This window comes from Macaca thibetana, chromosome 19 (assembly GCF_024542745.1).
Source record: "Macaca thibetana thibetana isolate TM-01 chromosome 19, ASM2454274v1, whole genome shotgun sequence".
NCBI lineage: Eukaryota > Metazoa > Chordata > Mammalia > Primates > Cercopithecidae > Macaca > Macaca thibetana.
The window spans coordinates 13,531,858-13,549,745 of record NC_065596.1 but is presented as its reverse complement, the minus strand read 5'-3'; the positions used below and the strand labels follow the sequence as shown (position 1 = coordinate 13,549,745).

Below are 17,888 nucleotides of genomic sequence, written 5' to 3'. Positions count from 1 at the left end.
AACCTTTCCATTTTCCCCAACTCATGGGCTTGACCCAGACTGCAGAAGATGGCACTCCACTGTGCATGAGGTCTGGTTAAGTTGGTGCTGCAGATGAAGCCTGGGAAGGTGGGTGCATTTGGGGAGTGGGTGCCACAGATACAGCGATCAGGAGTAGTTCTCTGCAAGGAGTTCCCACCGAGGCTGATGGCCCAGATGCCCCCCCTTACCATTCTAGAGCAGACGCTACTCACTCATGCTGGCGAGGCCCTTCAGGGTTCCTGCTCTCACCCAGTGCTGGGCAGGAGGGGGGTGCCCTGAAGCCCTGGGTGGCAAACACGTCCCTGCTTTTCTGCTTTCATGCCGCCTCCTGCCTCCTGGCCGCTGGCTGGAAAAGCAGCTCTGCTCTCCTGCTCTCTCCGGTCCACAGCGCCCCCACTCTTCCGCTCTTAGCTCCCAGCTGGACTCACTGGGGGCCAGGAGCAAGGTGTGGGCTCGGTGGGCCCCCTCATATCTCATTCCCCACCCCCCTCCACATTTTTCACCTGTGTGGTTCGTGTTGCTTCCCGTGCCACGAGGACCCCGCCAACGCGGCCACTCTGCTTGTTCCCCCAGCTCAGTTCCTACCCCCGGTTACGAGAGGAGACAGAGCGAATCGTCACCACTTACATCCGGGAACGGGAGGGGAGAACCAAGGACCAGGTACTGGCCTTTTGTCTTCTTTATTGGGTATAATTTACATGCAGTAAATGTCAAATGTACTGTTCTGTGCGTGCTGACAGCTGCATATGGCAAAGTAACCCTCACCTCAATCAAGATACGGAGCAGTTCTATCACCTCCTAAAATCCCTGTCCCTATGCCCTTTTGTAGTCAACCCCTCAAAAACCCACAGGCCAGACTGGGTGTAGTAACTCACGCCTATAATCCAGCACTTAGGGAGCCTCAGGCAGGAGGATTGCTTGAGCCCAGGAGTTCGAGACCAACCTGGGCAACACAGCAAGACCTTGTCTCTACAAAAACATTAAAAAATTAGCCAGGCGTGGTGGCACATGCCTGTGGTCCCAGCTCCTTGGGAGGCTGAGGTGGGAGGATCCCTTGAGCCCACAAGATCAAGGCTTCAGTAAGTTATGGTTGTGCCATTGCTCTCCAGCCTGGGAGAAAGAGCGAGACCTTGTCTCTTAAAAAAAAGAAGCAGCAAAGGAAATCCCCAGGCCCTGGCCACCACCAGTCCGCTCCCTATCCTGTAGTCTTTCCAGTGGACTCCCACAGTGTGAGGCCCATTGACTCTTGACTCCCTTCCTGCTTCCCTTCTTCCCTCCCTCCCTCCCTCCCCTCAGCGTCGTGCATTTGGGAGCCAAGCCTGTTGTTTGTTGTATCTGCAGTTTGCTGCCTTGATCACTAAGCAGTCTTCCAGGGAATGGATGGAGCACAGCATGGGCCTCCACTTGCCTGCTGGAGGGTGTTTGGGATGCTTTTTGTGTGGGGGGTGTGTGTGTGTGTGTGTGTGTGTGTGTGTTTTCGTTTTTTGTTTTTTTTTATTTTTTTTTGAGACAGAGTTTTGCTCTGTCGTCCAGGCTAGGGTGCAGTGGCACAATCTCGACTCACTGCCACCTCCACTTCCCAGGTTCAAGCGATTCTCATGCCTCAGCCTCCCAAGTAGCCAGGACTACAGGCCTATGCCACTACACCCACCTAATTTTTGTATTTTTAGTAGAGACAGATTTTCACCATGTTGGCCAGGCTGGTCTTGAACTCCTGACCTCAGGCAATCTGCCCGCCTCAGCCTCCCAAAGTGCTGGGATTATAGGCATGAGCTACCACACCCAGCCTGCTTTTTCTGTTTCAGCATTTAACACTTTCTTGCAAAGGCTTGCAAGCACACACCCAAAGTCTCTGCCTCCCCTTGCAGCTGAGACTGTCACCCACTAAGCACTGGGCCATCCTTACACTCTTCTGCAGCCTCAGCTTCCCAAGTAGCTGGGATTACAGGAGTGAGCCATCACGCTTGGATAATTTTTGTATTTTTAGTAGAGATGGGATTTTGCCATGTTGGTCAGGCTGGTCTTGAACTCCCGACCTCAAGTGATCCGCCTGCCTCGGCCCCCCAAAGTGCTAGGATGACAGGTGTGAGCCGCCGCTTCCGGATCTGTTTTGAGTCACTTTCTCTCAGTTGTCCTCTGTGTTCTTTTTACAACTGTTTGTTGAAACCAGAGCTTAATTAAGCCCTTGCTTGTTATGTCACCATGTTTAAAATGGTCCTTCTCCGCTTGCCGTTGATGGGGATGAAATCGGCTCATTCGTCCTGCAGAGAGGCGCCCAGTTTTGATTTGGCCAATTGCTCCCTCAGGGCACCGGTGCGCCTATGCCTCAGAGCTGCTGTAGCTTGGAAATTGTACCAAAAGTCTGGAAGAGTCTGATTCTTTTTGTTGTTACTGTTAGTGAGAATGCTGCTGGCCCTTCCACAGCCCCTGGTGCTCACCTGCCATGCTCCCGGGCTGGATCTGAGAGCGCTGGGTTGAGGGGACTCAGGCCTTATTAAACCAGCCACGCTTGCTCCCACAGACGGAGCACCCTGGCATTTTCCAGCGGGCCGACAAGTCCGGGTGCCTTGCCCTACTTTATTTTCGGAAACTTGAAGGTGCAGTGAGGGGAAGTGACTGGCCCAAGGCCAGGGGAGTCCAATGAGGAGCATCCGAGCCCCTCCTCCCCAGCAGCCTGGCCTGTTGTGAATGGGAGCCAAGCCAGTGAGCTGCCTGGATCCATGGTTCCCATAGACCAACTTCATCCTGGGCAAAGGACAAGAAACATGAGGGAGGGAGAGTTTCAGCAAGTGCTGTGGACTCGCAAGCCCTGCTCTTTACCTGAGACTTTACCTTTCTAGCTTAAGTATGTGTGTGTGTGCATGTGTGCACACACGTGTGTGTTTTATTTTAGTGTTCATAGTTGGCCAAATTAGCTTCGCAGTTTTAATGCAGCACTTTGAACACGTCAGGCGCTAAAGACTTTACAGGGCGGGCACGGTGACTCACACCTGTAATCCTAGCACTTTGGGAGGCCAAGGTGGGCGGATTGCCTGAGCTCAGGAGTTCGAGACCAACCTGGGCAACATGGTGAAAACCCGTCTCTACTAAAATACAAAAAATTAGCCGGGTGGTGTGGTGTGTGCCTGTAGTCCCAGCTACTCGGGAGGCTGAGGCAGGAGAATTGCTTGAACCCAGGAGGCGGAGGTTGCAGTGAGCCGAGATTGCACCATTGCACTCCAGCCTGGGTGACACAACAAGACTCTGTCTCCGAAAAAGAAAAAGAGATTTTATAAGGCAGTGGCTTGCAATGGCTCACTCTTGTAATCCCAGCACTTTGGGAGGCCGAGGCAGGAGGATCACTTGAGCCTAGGAGTTCAGGACCAGTCTGGGCAACATAGTCAGACCCTGCCTCTACAAAAAAAAAAAAAAAAAGGAAAATCAGCCAGGTGTGGTGGCACATGCCTGTGGCCCCAGCATCTTGGGAGGCTGAGGCAGGGGTGTTGCTTCAGCCCAGGCGTTTGAGGCTATGATTGTTCTACTGCACTCCAGCCTGGGAGACACAGTAAGTTCTTTTCTCAAAAAAAAAAAAACCAGGCGCAGTGGCTCACGCTTGTAATCCCAGCACTTTGAGAGGCCAAGGCGGGCAGATCATGAGGTCAGGAGTTCGAGACCAGCCTGGCCAAGTCAATGAAACCCTGTCTCTACCAATAATGCAACAATTAGCTGGGCATGATGGTAGGCGCCTGTAATCCCAGTCACTTGGGAGGCTGAGGCAGGAGAATCGCTTGAACCCAGGAGGCAGAGGTTGCAGTGAGCCCAGATCATGCCACTGCACTCCAGCTTAGGCAACAGAGTGAGTCTCGAAGAAAAAAAAAAAAAAAAAAAAGACTGCACATTATTAAACCCTTGGCAGTTGGGCCTCCTGTCACCCTATTCCACAGGTCAGTAACGTGAGGCCCAGGGTCACATGGCCAGTTAGTGGCTCAATCAGAACTCCAGACCTTGGGGACAGTGGCCCTGCCTGTGACTGGCCCATTGGGCTGCCTGGCTGTGCTCTGTTGTCCAGGCTTTCTTGCCTGTGAGGGTGTGGGGAGTGCGACACCAGCCCCCTGTTCTGTCTGGGAAGCCTCCTAGTTCGCACGCCTTCTCTGCTGGCAAGACCAGGAAATGCTCCTGTCACCACCCCCGCTTACCAGGCTTGGCCCTGTACTCACAGTGACCCCCACTTTCCCCCAGATTCTTCTGCTGATCGACATTGAACAGTCCTACATCAACACGAACCACGAGGACTTCATCGGGTTTGCCAAGTAGGTACTTTTGGAGACAGTGGCTGGTCGGGCGGCACCAGTCCTTACTCTTAGATCCAAGGAGGAGATCGAGTTGGGATTCTCTGAGAGGGCGGGGGTCACACAGTCTCTATCGGGGGTCCTGGGGTGAAGGCAGAGCCACCTGAGAATATCTGGACACTCTCCTGGGCTGATAGTGGTCCACTGTCCCAAACCAACGCGCCTTCTGTGGGGCATCCCTGTGGTTAGTTTCGGGAGAGGGCAGTGCTATGGTCAGACCGGCAGGGAGAGGGCGAAGCCAGCCAGCTGCTGCACCCCCTCTCCCACAGGACTTGTCAGAGCCTTTAGCGACCAGTGGGCAGCTTTTCGCAGACTCTGCCCCTTCATGGACAGCATCTCGTGGGCTCAGGGCTCCAGAAGCTGCTCTTTGGGAACTGCTGCCTGGGGTCTCCCTCGCTTCAAGGCGTACACTGTAGATTTAAACCAGAACTTTCCATGGCACCTAGATGAGGGCCCATATCGGGGAGCTCTGATTTCAGCAGGATGTCGCTATCAGTGCTAGTGGTCTCAGGCATCACCCGCCGATTCCTTCAGTCCCTCGGCGCGCCTGGGCCTCACTCAGATGGTTGGGGAGGCTCACGCAGGCCTTCCTGCCTGAGGCGGGCTGGATGGTGCCGCTGGTATGCCCTCTCGCGAGGCCCTGTGACAGAGCAGTGGGCAAACCCACACCCAGCTCCCCACCCTCAGAGGAAGGCCCCATGCAGGGAACCAACAGGGACACAGGCGGTTACAGCGTAGTGTGCTGGGTGGGGCCGTGCGGGGCCTGTCGAGGTCCAGAGGGCGGCTGTTGGGCCTTGCCTTGACGGGCCAGGCAGGCTACCTAGGGGAGGGCCTCTAGAGCCAAATCTCAGGCTATGTGGTTACCGGATAGAACGTTTATTGGTGCACCTGACAAAGCTGATTGAGGACCTGTTCTGTGCTGGGCACCAGGTAGGTGGGGAGAAAGGAGGAAGGCAAAGAAAGGAATGAGGGCCTCATCAGAACCCCTCCTAGAGATGAGCTGAGGGCCCTGACTGGGCCTCCCCTGCCTGTGGGTGGCAGCCCCCAGCCCTGTGCTCCCGGCTGACAGGTGTGTATGGGCTCACAGCGCTGGTCCCCATCTTTGGTTTGCTGCTGTTTTCCTCACCTTGATGTCTCTGCTTCTCACACTTCATCCACAGTTCCTTCTCACAATCTCTCCTGTTTTTCCTTTGACCACTCCACTCTTTCCTCTGGATTCCTGGGCCTTCCCACTTACCCCAGCTGTTACTATACTGAGCAGCTGGTGACCTGGTGGGTATTGCCTGCTGTGTGCCTTTGCCCTGGTGTGTGAACGGGTACGCCCTGGCCGGGTGGCCCCAGCCCTGGGTGGGACGTCCCCGGGGCCTGCTGAAGAGCTATGGGGTGCTGAAGAGCCAGGGCCAGCGTTGGGCCTCCGGGCCAGGACCTTGACCGCACCAGCTGTAGCCCCTGCTGTTTCAGAGCCTGCAGGCTGGGGAGGTGGAGTCTCTAAGCAAAGTGTCACAAGGACGATGAGAGCAGGAAGAGAGGGTAGGGGATAGGCTGTGGGAAAGGGGAGCCAGGGATGTGGCCTGGAGAGATCTTCCTGAAGAAGTCAGGTGATGCAGGGGGCACCCCAGAGAATTGAACCTAGGGAAGGACGGCTACAAGACCAGGCAGGTGGAGGTAAGAGAGCCAGAGGCCAGGCCCTGTTATCAGGAGGGCCCTGCAGGTCCAGGGGAGGATTCTGGATTTTCCCCCAAGACACCAGGATGCTTCCGATTAGGTCCAGGCTCAGGAGAGGGGCCACCTTGTGGGCTGCTATTTGAGGGAGCCCTGGCAAGGGTGGGAGCCAGGAGGCCCTTAGGAAAAGCACCTGTGGGGCATCACTTGTCACCCAGCCATCACTGTGAAGGTTGGCTCAGCTCAGTGCCACCTCCTTCAGATGCTGCTGATCAAAATCCTTCTTGTGCTTGGATGTTCTGGACTTCCCATTACCCTCCAAATAAAATATTATAAACAGGGCCCAGGCCTGGCGCAGTGGCTCATGCCTGTAATCCCAGCACTTTGCAGGAGGCCAAGGTGAGTGGATCGCTGGAGCCCAGGAGTTTGAGACCAGCCTGGGCAACATGGTGAAACCCTGTCTCTATAAAAAAATACAAAAATTAACTGGGCGTGATGGTGGTGCGTAATCTCAGCTACTCAGGAGGTTGAAGTGGGAGAATGACCTGAGCCTGGGAAGTCAAGGTAGTGAGTCATGATCACACCAGGGCTCTCCAGCCTGGGTGACAGAGTGAGACTCTGTCTCAAAAATAAATAATAAACAGCCCAGATGAGCAGCCCTATAATAAACTTATTGAATGTTGGGGATAACATTGGATAAAATTCTGCCTTTGTTCTTAGTTTTCCAGTTCTTAGTTTTCCAGCCTTTTCTGATCTAGAAACAGAAGCCTACTTTCTCCCTTATCCTACAGCCAACTTGCACTTTAAAACAAAACCCCCAAGGTAGTCAGGAAAGGAAAGTGACCAAGCTGATTTGCTTCTCCATATTGTTCTGAAAGTTTCAGCCAAAGCAATAAGAAAAGAAAAGAAAATGTGATGGATAAGTAACAGGAGATGTACGTTGTTTGCAAGTGATCATATGATTGTCAGAGTAGAAAATATACTGGAACCGTAAGGTGGTGGAGTAGGTGTCCACATATAAAATATAGTGGGTTTTGTCTATGCTGGCATGAACTAGCCAGGAAGGAGGATGGATAAAGAAGAAAAGAGATCTGGGATTGTGGCTGCATAGGAACCTTATAGAAACACACCCTGTAGACCTTGGATGTCCTCTAAATTTGGGTCAGGAGTCGTGCAAGATACGTGCCGTTTCATGGCCAGCAGCTGTCCCACACTCTGATGTCGAGGACTGGATGGCTCTGTGGTTAGAGCCACTTACAGGCTGGTGTTGGGATCAAATCATGAGAAGAGTAGGAAGAAGGGCCGGGCGCAGTGGCTCATGCCAGTAATCCCAGCACTTTGGGAGGTGGAGCCAGGTGGATCCCTTGAGTCTAGGAATTTAAGACCAGCCTGGGCAACATAGCGAAATCTCATCTCTATAAAAAATCAAAAATTAGCTGAGCCTGGTGGTGTGCACCTTTGGTTCCAGCTACCCGGGAGACTGAGGCAGGGGAGTTACATGAGCCCGGGAGGTCAAGGCTGCAGTGAGCTGTGATTGCGCCACTGCAGTCATCTTAGGCAACACCTTCTCACAATTCCTCTTAGAAACTCCGGGATCCTAGTGACATCTGGAAGTAACCAACACTTTAGTAAGTCGGCTGAGCTGAGGGCCTAAGAAGCCTCAATCGAACCAGATACATTTTCTTGTTCCGTGTGCCCAGGCCGTTGCCCTTATGCAGCTCCTTGTGTGCAGGGGGCTTCTCTCTGCCTCTGCCTCTGCCTGCTCACTTGGTCCCCAGGGAGAGAATGGCCACATGCGCCTCTTCCCCTTCTTCCCCCTCAGCATCCTGTCCACATGAACCCTGTCTGTTCTTTGATTTCAGTGCCCAGCAGAGGAGCACGCAGCTGAACAAGAAGAGAGCCATCCCCAATCAGGTAGCACACCCCTCTGCAGCCTGCCACTCTACCCTGGGGGGTGGGAGGACACTAAATGACAGCCCAGCCCCAGGGATGGAGCTCTGCCTGTGGAAAGCGCCCCCACAGCCTCAGTACCAGGCCATCTGCTCTCTCGGCCTCTGGAGGCCACTTAGGAATAGACACTTCTGGGAGATGGTCTAAGAGCCGACACTCTGGCAGGGCCTAGTGGGCACATTTTACCCACCCAAAAGACCGTATGTGCTATCCAAGGCCAGGGTTAGAACTTGACTCTTGGCTGGGCATGGTAGTTCACACCTGTAATGCCAGCATGTTGGGAGGCTGAGGTGGGAGGATCACTTGAGGCTAGGAGTTTGAGACCAGCCTGGGCAACACAGAAAGACCCTGTCTCTACAAATAATATTTAAAAATGAGCTGGTTGTGGTGGCTCATGCCTATCACCCCAGCTACTTAGGAGGCCAAGGCAGGAGGATCACTTGAACCCAGCAGTTCATGACCATCCAGGGCAATACAATGCAACCTCGTCTTAAAAATTAATAATAGGCCGGGCACAATGGCTCACACCTGTAATTCCAGCACTTTAGGAGGCCGAGGCGGGTGGATTGCCTGAGCTCAGGAGTTTGAGACCAGCCTGGCTAACATGGCAAAACCCCATCTCTACTAAAAATACAAAAATTAGCTGGGCGTGGTGGCGGGCGCCTGTAGTCGCAGCTACTCGGGAGGATGAGGCAGGAGAATGGCGTGAACCCAGGAGGCAGAGCTTGCAGTGAGCCGAGATTATGCCACTGCACTCCAGCCTGGAAAACAGAGTGAGATTCCATCTCAAAAAAAAACAAAAAAAAACAACAAAAGAGTTAGAGACCAGCCTGGCCAACATGGTGATATCCCATCTCTACTAAAATACAAAAAATTAGCCAGGCATGATGGTGGGTGCCTGTAATCCCAGCTACTCAGTAGACTGAGACAGGAGATTCACTTGAACCCAGGAGATGGTGGTTATGGTGAGCCGAGATCGCACCACTGCAATCTGGCCTGGGCGGCCGAGCGAGACTCCATCTCAAAAAAAAGAAAAGGAAACCCATAATCTTTGCAAAATTTCGCCTATGTCCCTCCCTTCTCCCCACTGGGCAGGGGTGGGGGCGGGGACTCCGCCGTGTACCTTGCACGATCATAGAGCCTACTGGAAGGAGGAACGTAACCATTGCATGATTTATTTTTGCGCTTGCTGTAGGTAATACATATGTTGTTGCTTTTTTGTTTCTTGAGATGATAATGAATTAAATATTAACACCATGAATATGATTAATAGCATGTAATTTTTTTCTTTTGCTGTTTTTTCCCCTGATCTTCTCTTCTCCTGTTTTTGTGCTTTTCCTGCTTTTTCTTTGTCCCCTTCACGTCCCTTCCATCTCTTTTCCTCTGCCTGCTCTTCCCTGATTCACCCACAACCCTAACTTTGCATATTCAAAGGGGGAGATCCTGGTAAGTACATGCTTAGTGTGGTAGCAAACGTTAGAGAATCTAGTGGTGATGGAGACCCCGCCCACCCCTTAACATTCCCTGTTCCCCATCCCCTCCAAATAACAAAAATACTAAAAATCAAGCTAACCTAGAAACCCCATGCCACAGCCGGCGCTGGACTGCGCATTGCCCTGGGTTTAAGTTGACTCACACAGGCACTAACTGAACCGCCACCCTTGAAGGCACACTCCTGCAGCCAGTTCCTGGCAGGTTTTCCTGGTTTCCTGTAGGTCAGGGATGGCAAATACTTACACACTGCCCCTGCCTCCCCTCATATCCCTGACTGTGGAAGATCTCGCTTAAGCCAGACCAGAATTCATTCTTGGCACTGCCCCTCCTCCTCCTCTCTCCTATGCAGATGTCACTCATGGATCAGAGCATATTTTTCCACATGGCAGAAATCTTCCCCTCTTGTGCCCATGGCAGACATGGCTAGTTGATACAGCATTCTTTGCCTTATGCCGCTCCTCTAGCACATGCCCATGGCAGACATTGCTAATCAATCCTGGCATTCTTTCCAAATAAACTTGCCAGCATTCCTGTTCTATAGCAGATGTGGCTAAGTTATCAAGGTATTGTTTTTTTCCCCATATGATACCCTCTTCTCTACGCATGGCAGGCATGACTAGTCAATCAGGAGCCCCTTTCCTAGATGCTGCCTCTTGTCCTCCGGATAAACTGATGAGACTCTTCTGTTGCACTTATCCCTTTCTCCTATCCTTTGCCTGTAACAGGCAACACTAATTGATCCTAGCACCGTTTCCTGCCACGCTCAGAATTCTCACCACAGTGCTCCAGGTATCTCGTACCAGTCGATTGACATGGCCCCCAAGATGAATCATATTTGCTGTCCGTCCCTGCTGTGGGTAACACCTCCTTCCTTTGTGCACAGCCCTCAGCTGGGGCTCAGTGTGGGGCGTAAGATGGGCGTGAGACCCAGTCCAGCCCAGCCCAGTGGGAAGCAGCCTGCTACTCATATCTGAGAGCTGAGCCCAGTTCAAGGAGCTCGCCTCTAGGCAGCTGGCCTCAGCCCGGCTCTCACACTTGGACAGCACAGTCTGGGCCTCCAGTCCTAGCAGGGGCTCACTTTTGCTGGACATTCTCCCACTGCCAGCCACCAAGGCACTGGTCATCCCTGCCACTGCCCTCTAGCAGGGATCTTCTGGCAATCCCAGGGTCTTTCTTGTAGCTGAGCCGATCTTATGCCAGGGCCTTGCTGCTCCCAGGGCCTGGGTGGTGCAGATACGGCCATGGGTGGGGGCAGTGACGGGAGGAATCATTTGGCCTTAGGCTTGTGGTTTTCAGGTTCCTCACGTATTTCCCCCAGTCCCCTTGAATTTGACAGGCCGAGGCCAGGAACCTGCTTCTCCCTTGCACCCCAAGAGGTTAGGTGTTCCTCTTTTCCTACCAGAGGCCACATAGCCCAGCCCTGTCATGAGTGTGGCCGTGGCCTCTGGGTCTCCCAGCTGTGGTTTCCCCGGGAGACTCGGGGCAGGACCCTCACCCAGGAAAGAGGCTGGAGCAGCCTGCCAGGGGATCCCTGCTCTGCCACCCCCTGCCTGCCCTGCCGCCCATGCCGCCCCATGTGCCTGCCTGCCTGTCACTGTGCACCCCAGCCCGCGACGGCCTGCAGCCTCTTCTGTCTCTCCCACCCCCACTTTCTTCTAAGCCCAGTCCCATTGGGATGTGTCCCTTGGATGCAAACCTGACTTTCTGCTGAGGCCTGGCCCCTCCCTTTTCTCTGGGTCACAAGTTGTGGATGGCTGACGGTGCCTGTGTTCGCCACCCACAGCTTGCAGCTCCCTGGGGTGGGATTTTGTCTCTGAACCCATGTGGAGAAGGGCATCTCAGGGCTTCTGCCAGACCTCCTGCCCCGAGGCTCGGTGTGCCATCCCCAGCATGGCCCCGATCAGTGCCCTGGCCCTGTGGCCATGTACCCCAAAGCGTAGCATGGGCCCTGTCCTCCAGCTCTGAGCAACACTAAGCCCGGCTGGAGGCAGGAGAGCCAGGCCACCGAGGGGTGCGTGGGCACATCCCTCTCCTTGGGATCCAGGCCAGGCCTAGGAGTATGGAGGCCTCACATTTCTCTGGGGGAGCGCTGACAGCCTGTCTCCCTGTTTTCCCTCACCTGGTTGTCATTCAGTCACGGAACCAGGGCCTACTAAGCACTCGTTCTGTGCCCAGCCCTGGACTGAGACAAGGCAGTGCACCCACCCCGCTCCCCCGGGTGAATGGCGGCATTCCCAGAATGCCAGGCCTGATGCTAACACCAGGACCTCCTGGGCAGACCAGGAAGAGCTCGTCACTGCACTCCCAGAGGGGATGCTGTGACCTCACAGGGGCTGCTGGCCTCAGCCCCCTCACCCACCACCAGGCAGCCTGTGAATGGCCAGATGCCATTCCAGGGGTCACTGCCTGCTCCAAACAACTGTGAGAGTCCTGTCTGCTCATCCCACGGAGGGAGAAGTCCGTACCCTTGGCCTTAACAAGGGGCACCCGGTGGCATCTCATGCTGTCCCCAGCCTGGGCAGTGACCTCTGCATGGTTCAGGGGTCCCTGGGTACTCTTTAGCCACCTCTGTCTTCATGGCCACCTGGGGCTTAGCACTCACATCCAGCCACCAAGGAGCCACCGGAACTGTGGGCTGGTGGCCCTGTTCAGAATGACAGGCCTGGGGTGGGTCGGGGTAGTCCGGGTGAAGCCCCTCCAGAGGACTGCCCCTGACTAGGACAGCATCTGGGCCCCAGACGGATTCCTGGAGACCCCATCTCTGGCACTCCTGTCGTGCCATGCCCTGCCATGCCCTGCCCCAGGGGGCGCACGCTAGCCCTTCGCAGCTGTCCGTGGCCACGCTCAGCCCACCCTTTGTAGCTTGGCCAAGTCTGTCAGTGCCTGGGTCCCAGGCCGCCCTGTGCGTGCCTCTGTGTGCTTCCCGCAGTTCCCAGGGCCCCTGTCCTGAGGGGGGTGGGGAGCTCTGGCCCACACATGCCTCCAGCGGCCAGGGAGCGTGGGAGCACAGCCCCCAGGCTGCCTGCCGTTAGCTGTCAGGTGAGTCCCTGAACAGGCCTGGGTTCTGACCCCCACTCAGATGACACCTACAGCCACACGATCCCCATCCATGGGGTCTCCCAGCCCAGAACCCTGATGTGTCAGTAAAAAGGACGACCACCAGGCTTGCAGCCAGCTTGGGACATGAGCCGCGCTCCTTCAGTGTGCTTGGAGAGGGCCCCTGGGCTCACACCTTTGACCCTAGCCCTCTGTGTGGATGCCACCCTTGGAAGCTTATCTCACGCAAACAAGTGCAGTTCCTCAGATGTCACATTTCATTTGCCACAACCCCACACACAAGCCCCAGGGACTCCTTCTGTGGACCCCTTTCCGTCAGGCCTCCGTGACTCTGTCCCCCATCAGCCCCTGACCCAGTGAATCTGCCCACCTGCCCAGGTGGCACCCCATGTTGGTTTCCAGCTGGACATGCTTGGCACAGGGTGGAACTGGGTTTCCTGGGCTTCGGGGCTGGAGGTGTCTATCGCAGTCCCTGGCTTCCCACTGAGCTGTGGGCGTGGCTGCTGCGCTGGGGGATGGCTGGGGCGCGGAGCGAGGTTCTCCGCTAAGCTGCGCGCTTCCCCCCAGGTGATCCGCAGGGGCTGGTTGACCATCAACAACATCAGCCTGATGAAGGGGGGCTCCAAGGAGTACTGGTTTGTGCTGACTGCAGAGTCGCTGTCCTGGTACAAGGATGAGGAGGTGAGTAGCAGGTGGGAGCAGGGCTGCTGGGGGAGGTGGGGCAGCCAGGGAAGAGAGGGTGGGCGCTCCCTCTGGGCAGAACTCATTCAGTCACTGCGCCACTCGGCCCCAGAGTCACCACTAGGACCATAACCCACCGCGCACAGTGGCTCCTGCTTATAATCCCAGCACTTTGGGAGGCCAAGGCAGGCAGATCACGAGGTCAGGAGTTCGAGATCAGCCTGACCAACATGATGAAACCCTGTCTCTACTAAAAATACAAAAATTAGCCAGGAGTGGTGAGTCACCACTAGGACCATAACCCACCGCGCACAGTGGCTCCTGCTTATAATCCCAGCACTTTGGGAGGCCAAGGCAGGCAGATCACGAGGTCAGGAGTTCGAGATCAGCCTGACCAACATGATGAAACCCTGTCTCTACTACTAAAATACAAAAATTAGCCAGGAGTGGTGAGTCACCACTAGGACCATAACCCACCACGCACAGTGGCTCCTGCTTATAATCCCAGCACTTTGGGAGGCCAAGGCAGGCAGATCACGAGGTCAGGAGTTCGAGATCAGCCTGACCAACATGATGAAACCCTGTCTCTACTAAAAATACAAAAATTAGCCAGGAGTGGTGGCACGTGCCTGTAATCGCAGCTACTCAGGAGGCTGAGGCAGGAGAATCGCTTGAACCCAGGAGGCAGAGGTTGCAGTGAGCCGAGATTGTGCCATTGCACTCTAGCCTGGGCAACAGAGCGAGACTCCGTCTCAAGCAAGCAAGCAAATAAACAAAACACAACCATAACCCAGGGCTGGAGAGCAGCCACTGTGTGCCAAAAGACTCACATTGTAGCTGGCCCCCATGGGGCCAGCTCCTAGAGTGCAAAAGGGATATGGCGGGTAACAGAGTCACTGGCAGGCTAGAAACAGGCCCTGGCCTCCAGTGCCACTGCGACTGCCCCGTGCTCAAGAGAAGAGACCATGCCTAAGGGTCAGGGGCTCCATCACTTACAGGCTCAGTCAGGCCCTTTGCCTCTCTGGGCCTCGGTTTTTCTATCTGCGAAGTGGGCTAGAATGGTCCCTGCCCACTGTGCGGTGCTTGGCCACAGTGTGCAGAACGATCCCCACATGCTCGTCATTATGGGAAGGAAGTGGAGAGGCCCCTGGGTGATGGTGACTGCAGGGAGCAGTGTTGAGTGCTGAGTCATGGGAGGGACTCGTTCACTGCGAGTGAGGGGGCAGGCCTCGAGCAAGGACACTGCCGACCGGCCCCTGCTCTCCATGCTGACCCAGCATCCCTCCTGATTGTCCTGTGTAAAAAAAAGATACATAATGTTTGACATATTTATGGGGTCCCTCTGATGTTTTATTAGATGCACAGAGTACGTAGTGCTCACGGCAGGCTGTTTGTGGCGTCTGTCACTTTGGAATTCCTCATTTCCCTGTGTTCAGAACAGTTCAGGTCCTCTCTTCTAACTACTATGAAATATACAAGGCCGGGCACGGTGCCTCAGGCCTATAATCCCAGCACTTTGGGAGGCCGAGGTGGGAGGATGGCCTGAGTTCAGGCGTTCAAGACCAGTTTGAGCAACATAGCATTACCCTGTCTCTTAAAACTCAAAAAAAATTAGCTGGGCATGGTGGCGAATTCTTGTAGTCCCAGCTACCCAAGAGACTGAAGTGGGAGGGTCAGTCACTTGAGCCCAGGAGATGGAGGCTGTAGTGAGCTGTGATCGCACCACTGCACTCCAGCCTGGGTGACAGAGTGAGAGACTCGTCTCAAAAAAAAAAAAAAAAAAAAAATAGGCTGGGCGTGGTGGCTCACGCCTTTAATCCCAGCACTTTGGGAGGCCAAGGCGGGTGGATCACCTGAGGTCAGGAGTTCGAGACCAGCCTGACCAACATGGAGAAACCCCATCTCTACTAAAAATACAAAATTAGCCTGGCGTGGTGGCGCATACCAGTAATCCCAGCTACTTGGGAAGCTGAGGTGGGAGAATCGCTTGAACCCGGGAGGCACAGGTTGCGGTGAGCCGAGATTGTGTTATTGCACTCCAGCCTGGGCAACAAGAATGAAACTCTATCTCAAAAAAAAAAAAAAAAAAAAAAAAACACCAGACAATTGTTAACTATAGTCTTAACTGCGGTCACCCTACTCTGCTGTTGAACAATAGAAGTTAATGCCTTTTCTCCAACTGTATGTTTGTACCCATTAGCCCACCTCTCTTTACCCCTTACCTATCCCTACCTTTCCCAGCCTCTAGTATTTATCCTTCTACTCTCCACCTCTGTGAGATCCCCTCTTCTACCTTTTTTTACCTCCCACATATGAATGACAACATGCAAGATTTGTCTTTTTGTGCCTGGCTTATTTCACTTCACATAATGGCTTCCAGTTCCATTCATGTGGCTGCAAATGACAGGATCTCATTCTTTTTTATGGCCCTGATCAACCCATTTCTTGCTTAATTTTCCTGACGTAACCATGGCTTAGTGGCCTGGAAGGGAAGCCACTTCTGTGTGACAGCTTGTTGCTGCTCTGATGAGGTCCAGGTTGGCTTTCAAGAGTCCCTGGCAAAGGGAGCTGTGTTTCTCTCAGTGTCCCGGTTGCTCCGGGAGAAGACTGCAGACTGTCCTGTGAGCCATGGCTGTGTTACGTGGGCAGTGGATTTGCGTCTGTCATAGAGGCCCAAAACGAAGGCACGTAAAGAGATGAAGTGTCTTTCTTGCTCACGTCTCAGTGAGCTTGGTGATCCTGTGCTGCGAGGCTGTCCAGGGCCTGGCTCTGCCTCTCCTGTTGCCACCTTAACACAGGGCTCCCTTCATAGTTTAAAATGGCTGCCCCATGCCCATCACCATGTGGCTTCTAGCAGCCCGAAGAAGGGAAAGAAGGGCCTCTGTGTGTGGGAACTGTGAGTCCAGCTAATAGTTCTAGCACTTTCTAAGAAGGAAGTGGATATTGGTTGTTTCTGAGCATGACAGCTGGGGCTTGACACCCAGAATTCACCAGGATATCGATTGAGTGGCATCAACCCTTCGTGTCTCGTCTCCCCACGGGACTGTGGCCTGTCCCCTCTGGACTGCAGGAGCCAGTGGGGGAGTTCTGGTACTTGAGCCCAGCACTGTGCTTGGCTCACCGCATGTGTCCCAGGTTTTGTCCTGGTGGCTACCAGTATCAAGTCCTCCCAGCTCCTCTCTGTAGGAGGGAACCTACCCACCTACCCCTAGTTCACAGAGGAGGAGCTGGAGGCTGTGTCAGGTGCAGGGCCAGCTGGCCAGTCCCCATGGTCCCTGGGATGGCACAGCCACCAGCTCAGTCCAGGCAACCTCAGTGGAGAGGGTGGGGTTGCCTGAGTCCCCTGGAGCCACCCTGCCTGGCTGTCTTCCCCTTGGGTTTGAGGGAATGCCCTGTGGGAGTACCCCCGACTGGGGGCTTGCTGGCAGCCACTTCAGCCCCAGGACAGGCAGGACTTGGCTTGGAAGTTCCAGGCTTAGAGAGAAGGCAGGTTGGAGGGCCCCGGCTGGCCCCAGGGAGGAGCAAAGAGAGGAGGGCCTCGTGGCTGTGAACCCCTGCTCTGTGCTGGGCTCATTGGCTAAGAGCCCACTGAGGCCACACCTGAGGAGAACCCTGCTCCCCGTGAGGAAACCCTCACGCTTGCCATTTGGGTGGCTCTGTGGTCACCCCCGTCTAAGGCTCTGAGCAGTGACTTGCCCCACGTCGGGGAGCGGGGGAGGGTCCCTCTGGGGTGGACGCTTCTCCGGTGCACGTCTGCAGGCCCATGCTCCCTGACCTGAGGGACACCCCAGCCCGACATCCAGACGCCTCCGCCCAGCCCAGGCCTGATGTCCCCTTGACCGAGGGCGCTGGGGTGAAAGGGTCATCCCACTCCACACGAGGCCAGACGCTCATCTCTGGAATGTTCCGGAAGCCTCAGGAGCCCTGAGGCCTCTGCGGGACTCTGGGGTGCTATTTCTTAACCCAGGGCGGTGGAGTCTGCTGAGCCACCATGCAAGCATTTCTGGGGTCCCTGTGGAACCTTCCAGAACCTCAGATCCAGCGAACCTCATGGGGTTGGGATGTGGGAGGAGTGTGGGGCCAGGCGTGGTCTGCAGTCTTCTCCCTGCCTCACGCTCCTCTAGGAACTCACGTGTCCGGATCGGATGGCTCCTCAAAATGGCCGGGGTGGGGTGGAGTGCCCTTCACTTTCCTCCCCTCTTTCCTCCTTGCAGTCAGAAAGCAGCCTGCGCTGTGGCGTGTGGGCTGTCGGGCCGGCTGAGAGCTGGTCCCCTGCCTTTCAGTTTAGGGCTGTGGGGACCTTCCAGGGTCCCCTGGGTGGGAGTGCCAGGCCTGGGGCGGCGAGCCCTGGAGGAGCCTCTGGGCCTGAACCTTACCCTGCCGGCTCTCTGCCTGGCAGCACTGCAAGTCTGGTTGTCAGATCTCTTCTCTCACATGAGGGGCCCTTCGTGTTTTCCTCATCTCAGGGTTGAAAGCCAGAGCCCCCGACCCTCCTGTGGAGCCCCAGATTGGAGTCTGGAGCAGTGGTGGGAGAAGGGCCGGGCACCGGCCGTAATGAGAAACAGCCGACCTGTGAAAGGGGCCCTGTGTGCGCCCCAGACACAAAGCAGGCTCTAGTCAGGAGGGGGTAGCCATGGAACGTGTCCCCTACCACCACCCAAGTTAGGATCCCAGCAGGGACCCTTGGAGTCACAC

At 55.1% G+C, this 17,888-nt stretch overlaps 1 protein-coding gene across 11 annotated transcripts in view; it reads left to right on the top strand.

The window, feature by feature from the left end:
* The window catches only part of DNM2 (dynamin 2), a 109,057-nt gene that overhangs the window by 79,680 nt on the left and 11,489 nt on the right, over window positions 1-17,888 (top strand). For 4 of the 11 annotated variants that reach the window (XM_050770150.1, XM_050770148.1, XM_050770149.1 and 1 more), the window contains exons 11-15: window positions 595-681; window positions 4,240-4,310; window positions 7,874-7,925; window positions 9,396-9,407; window positions 13,080-13,193. In XM_050770150.1, coding sequence (XP_050626107.1) covers window positions 595-681; window positions 4,240-4,310; window positions 7,874-7,925; window positions 9,396-9,407; window positions 13,080-13,193 — 336 coding nt within the window. Of the gene's footprint in view, window positions 1-594; window positions 682-4,239; window positions 4,311-5,591; window positions 5,622-7,873; window positions 7,926-9,395; window positions 9,408-13,079; window positions 13,194-17,888 lie in introns of all 11 variants that reach the window. The other 7 variants (XM_050770144.1, XM_050770143.1, XM_050770145.1 and 4 more) reach the window with 3 other exon arrangements.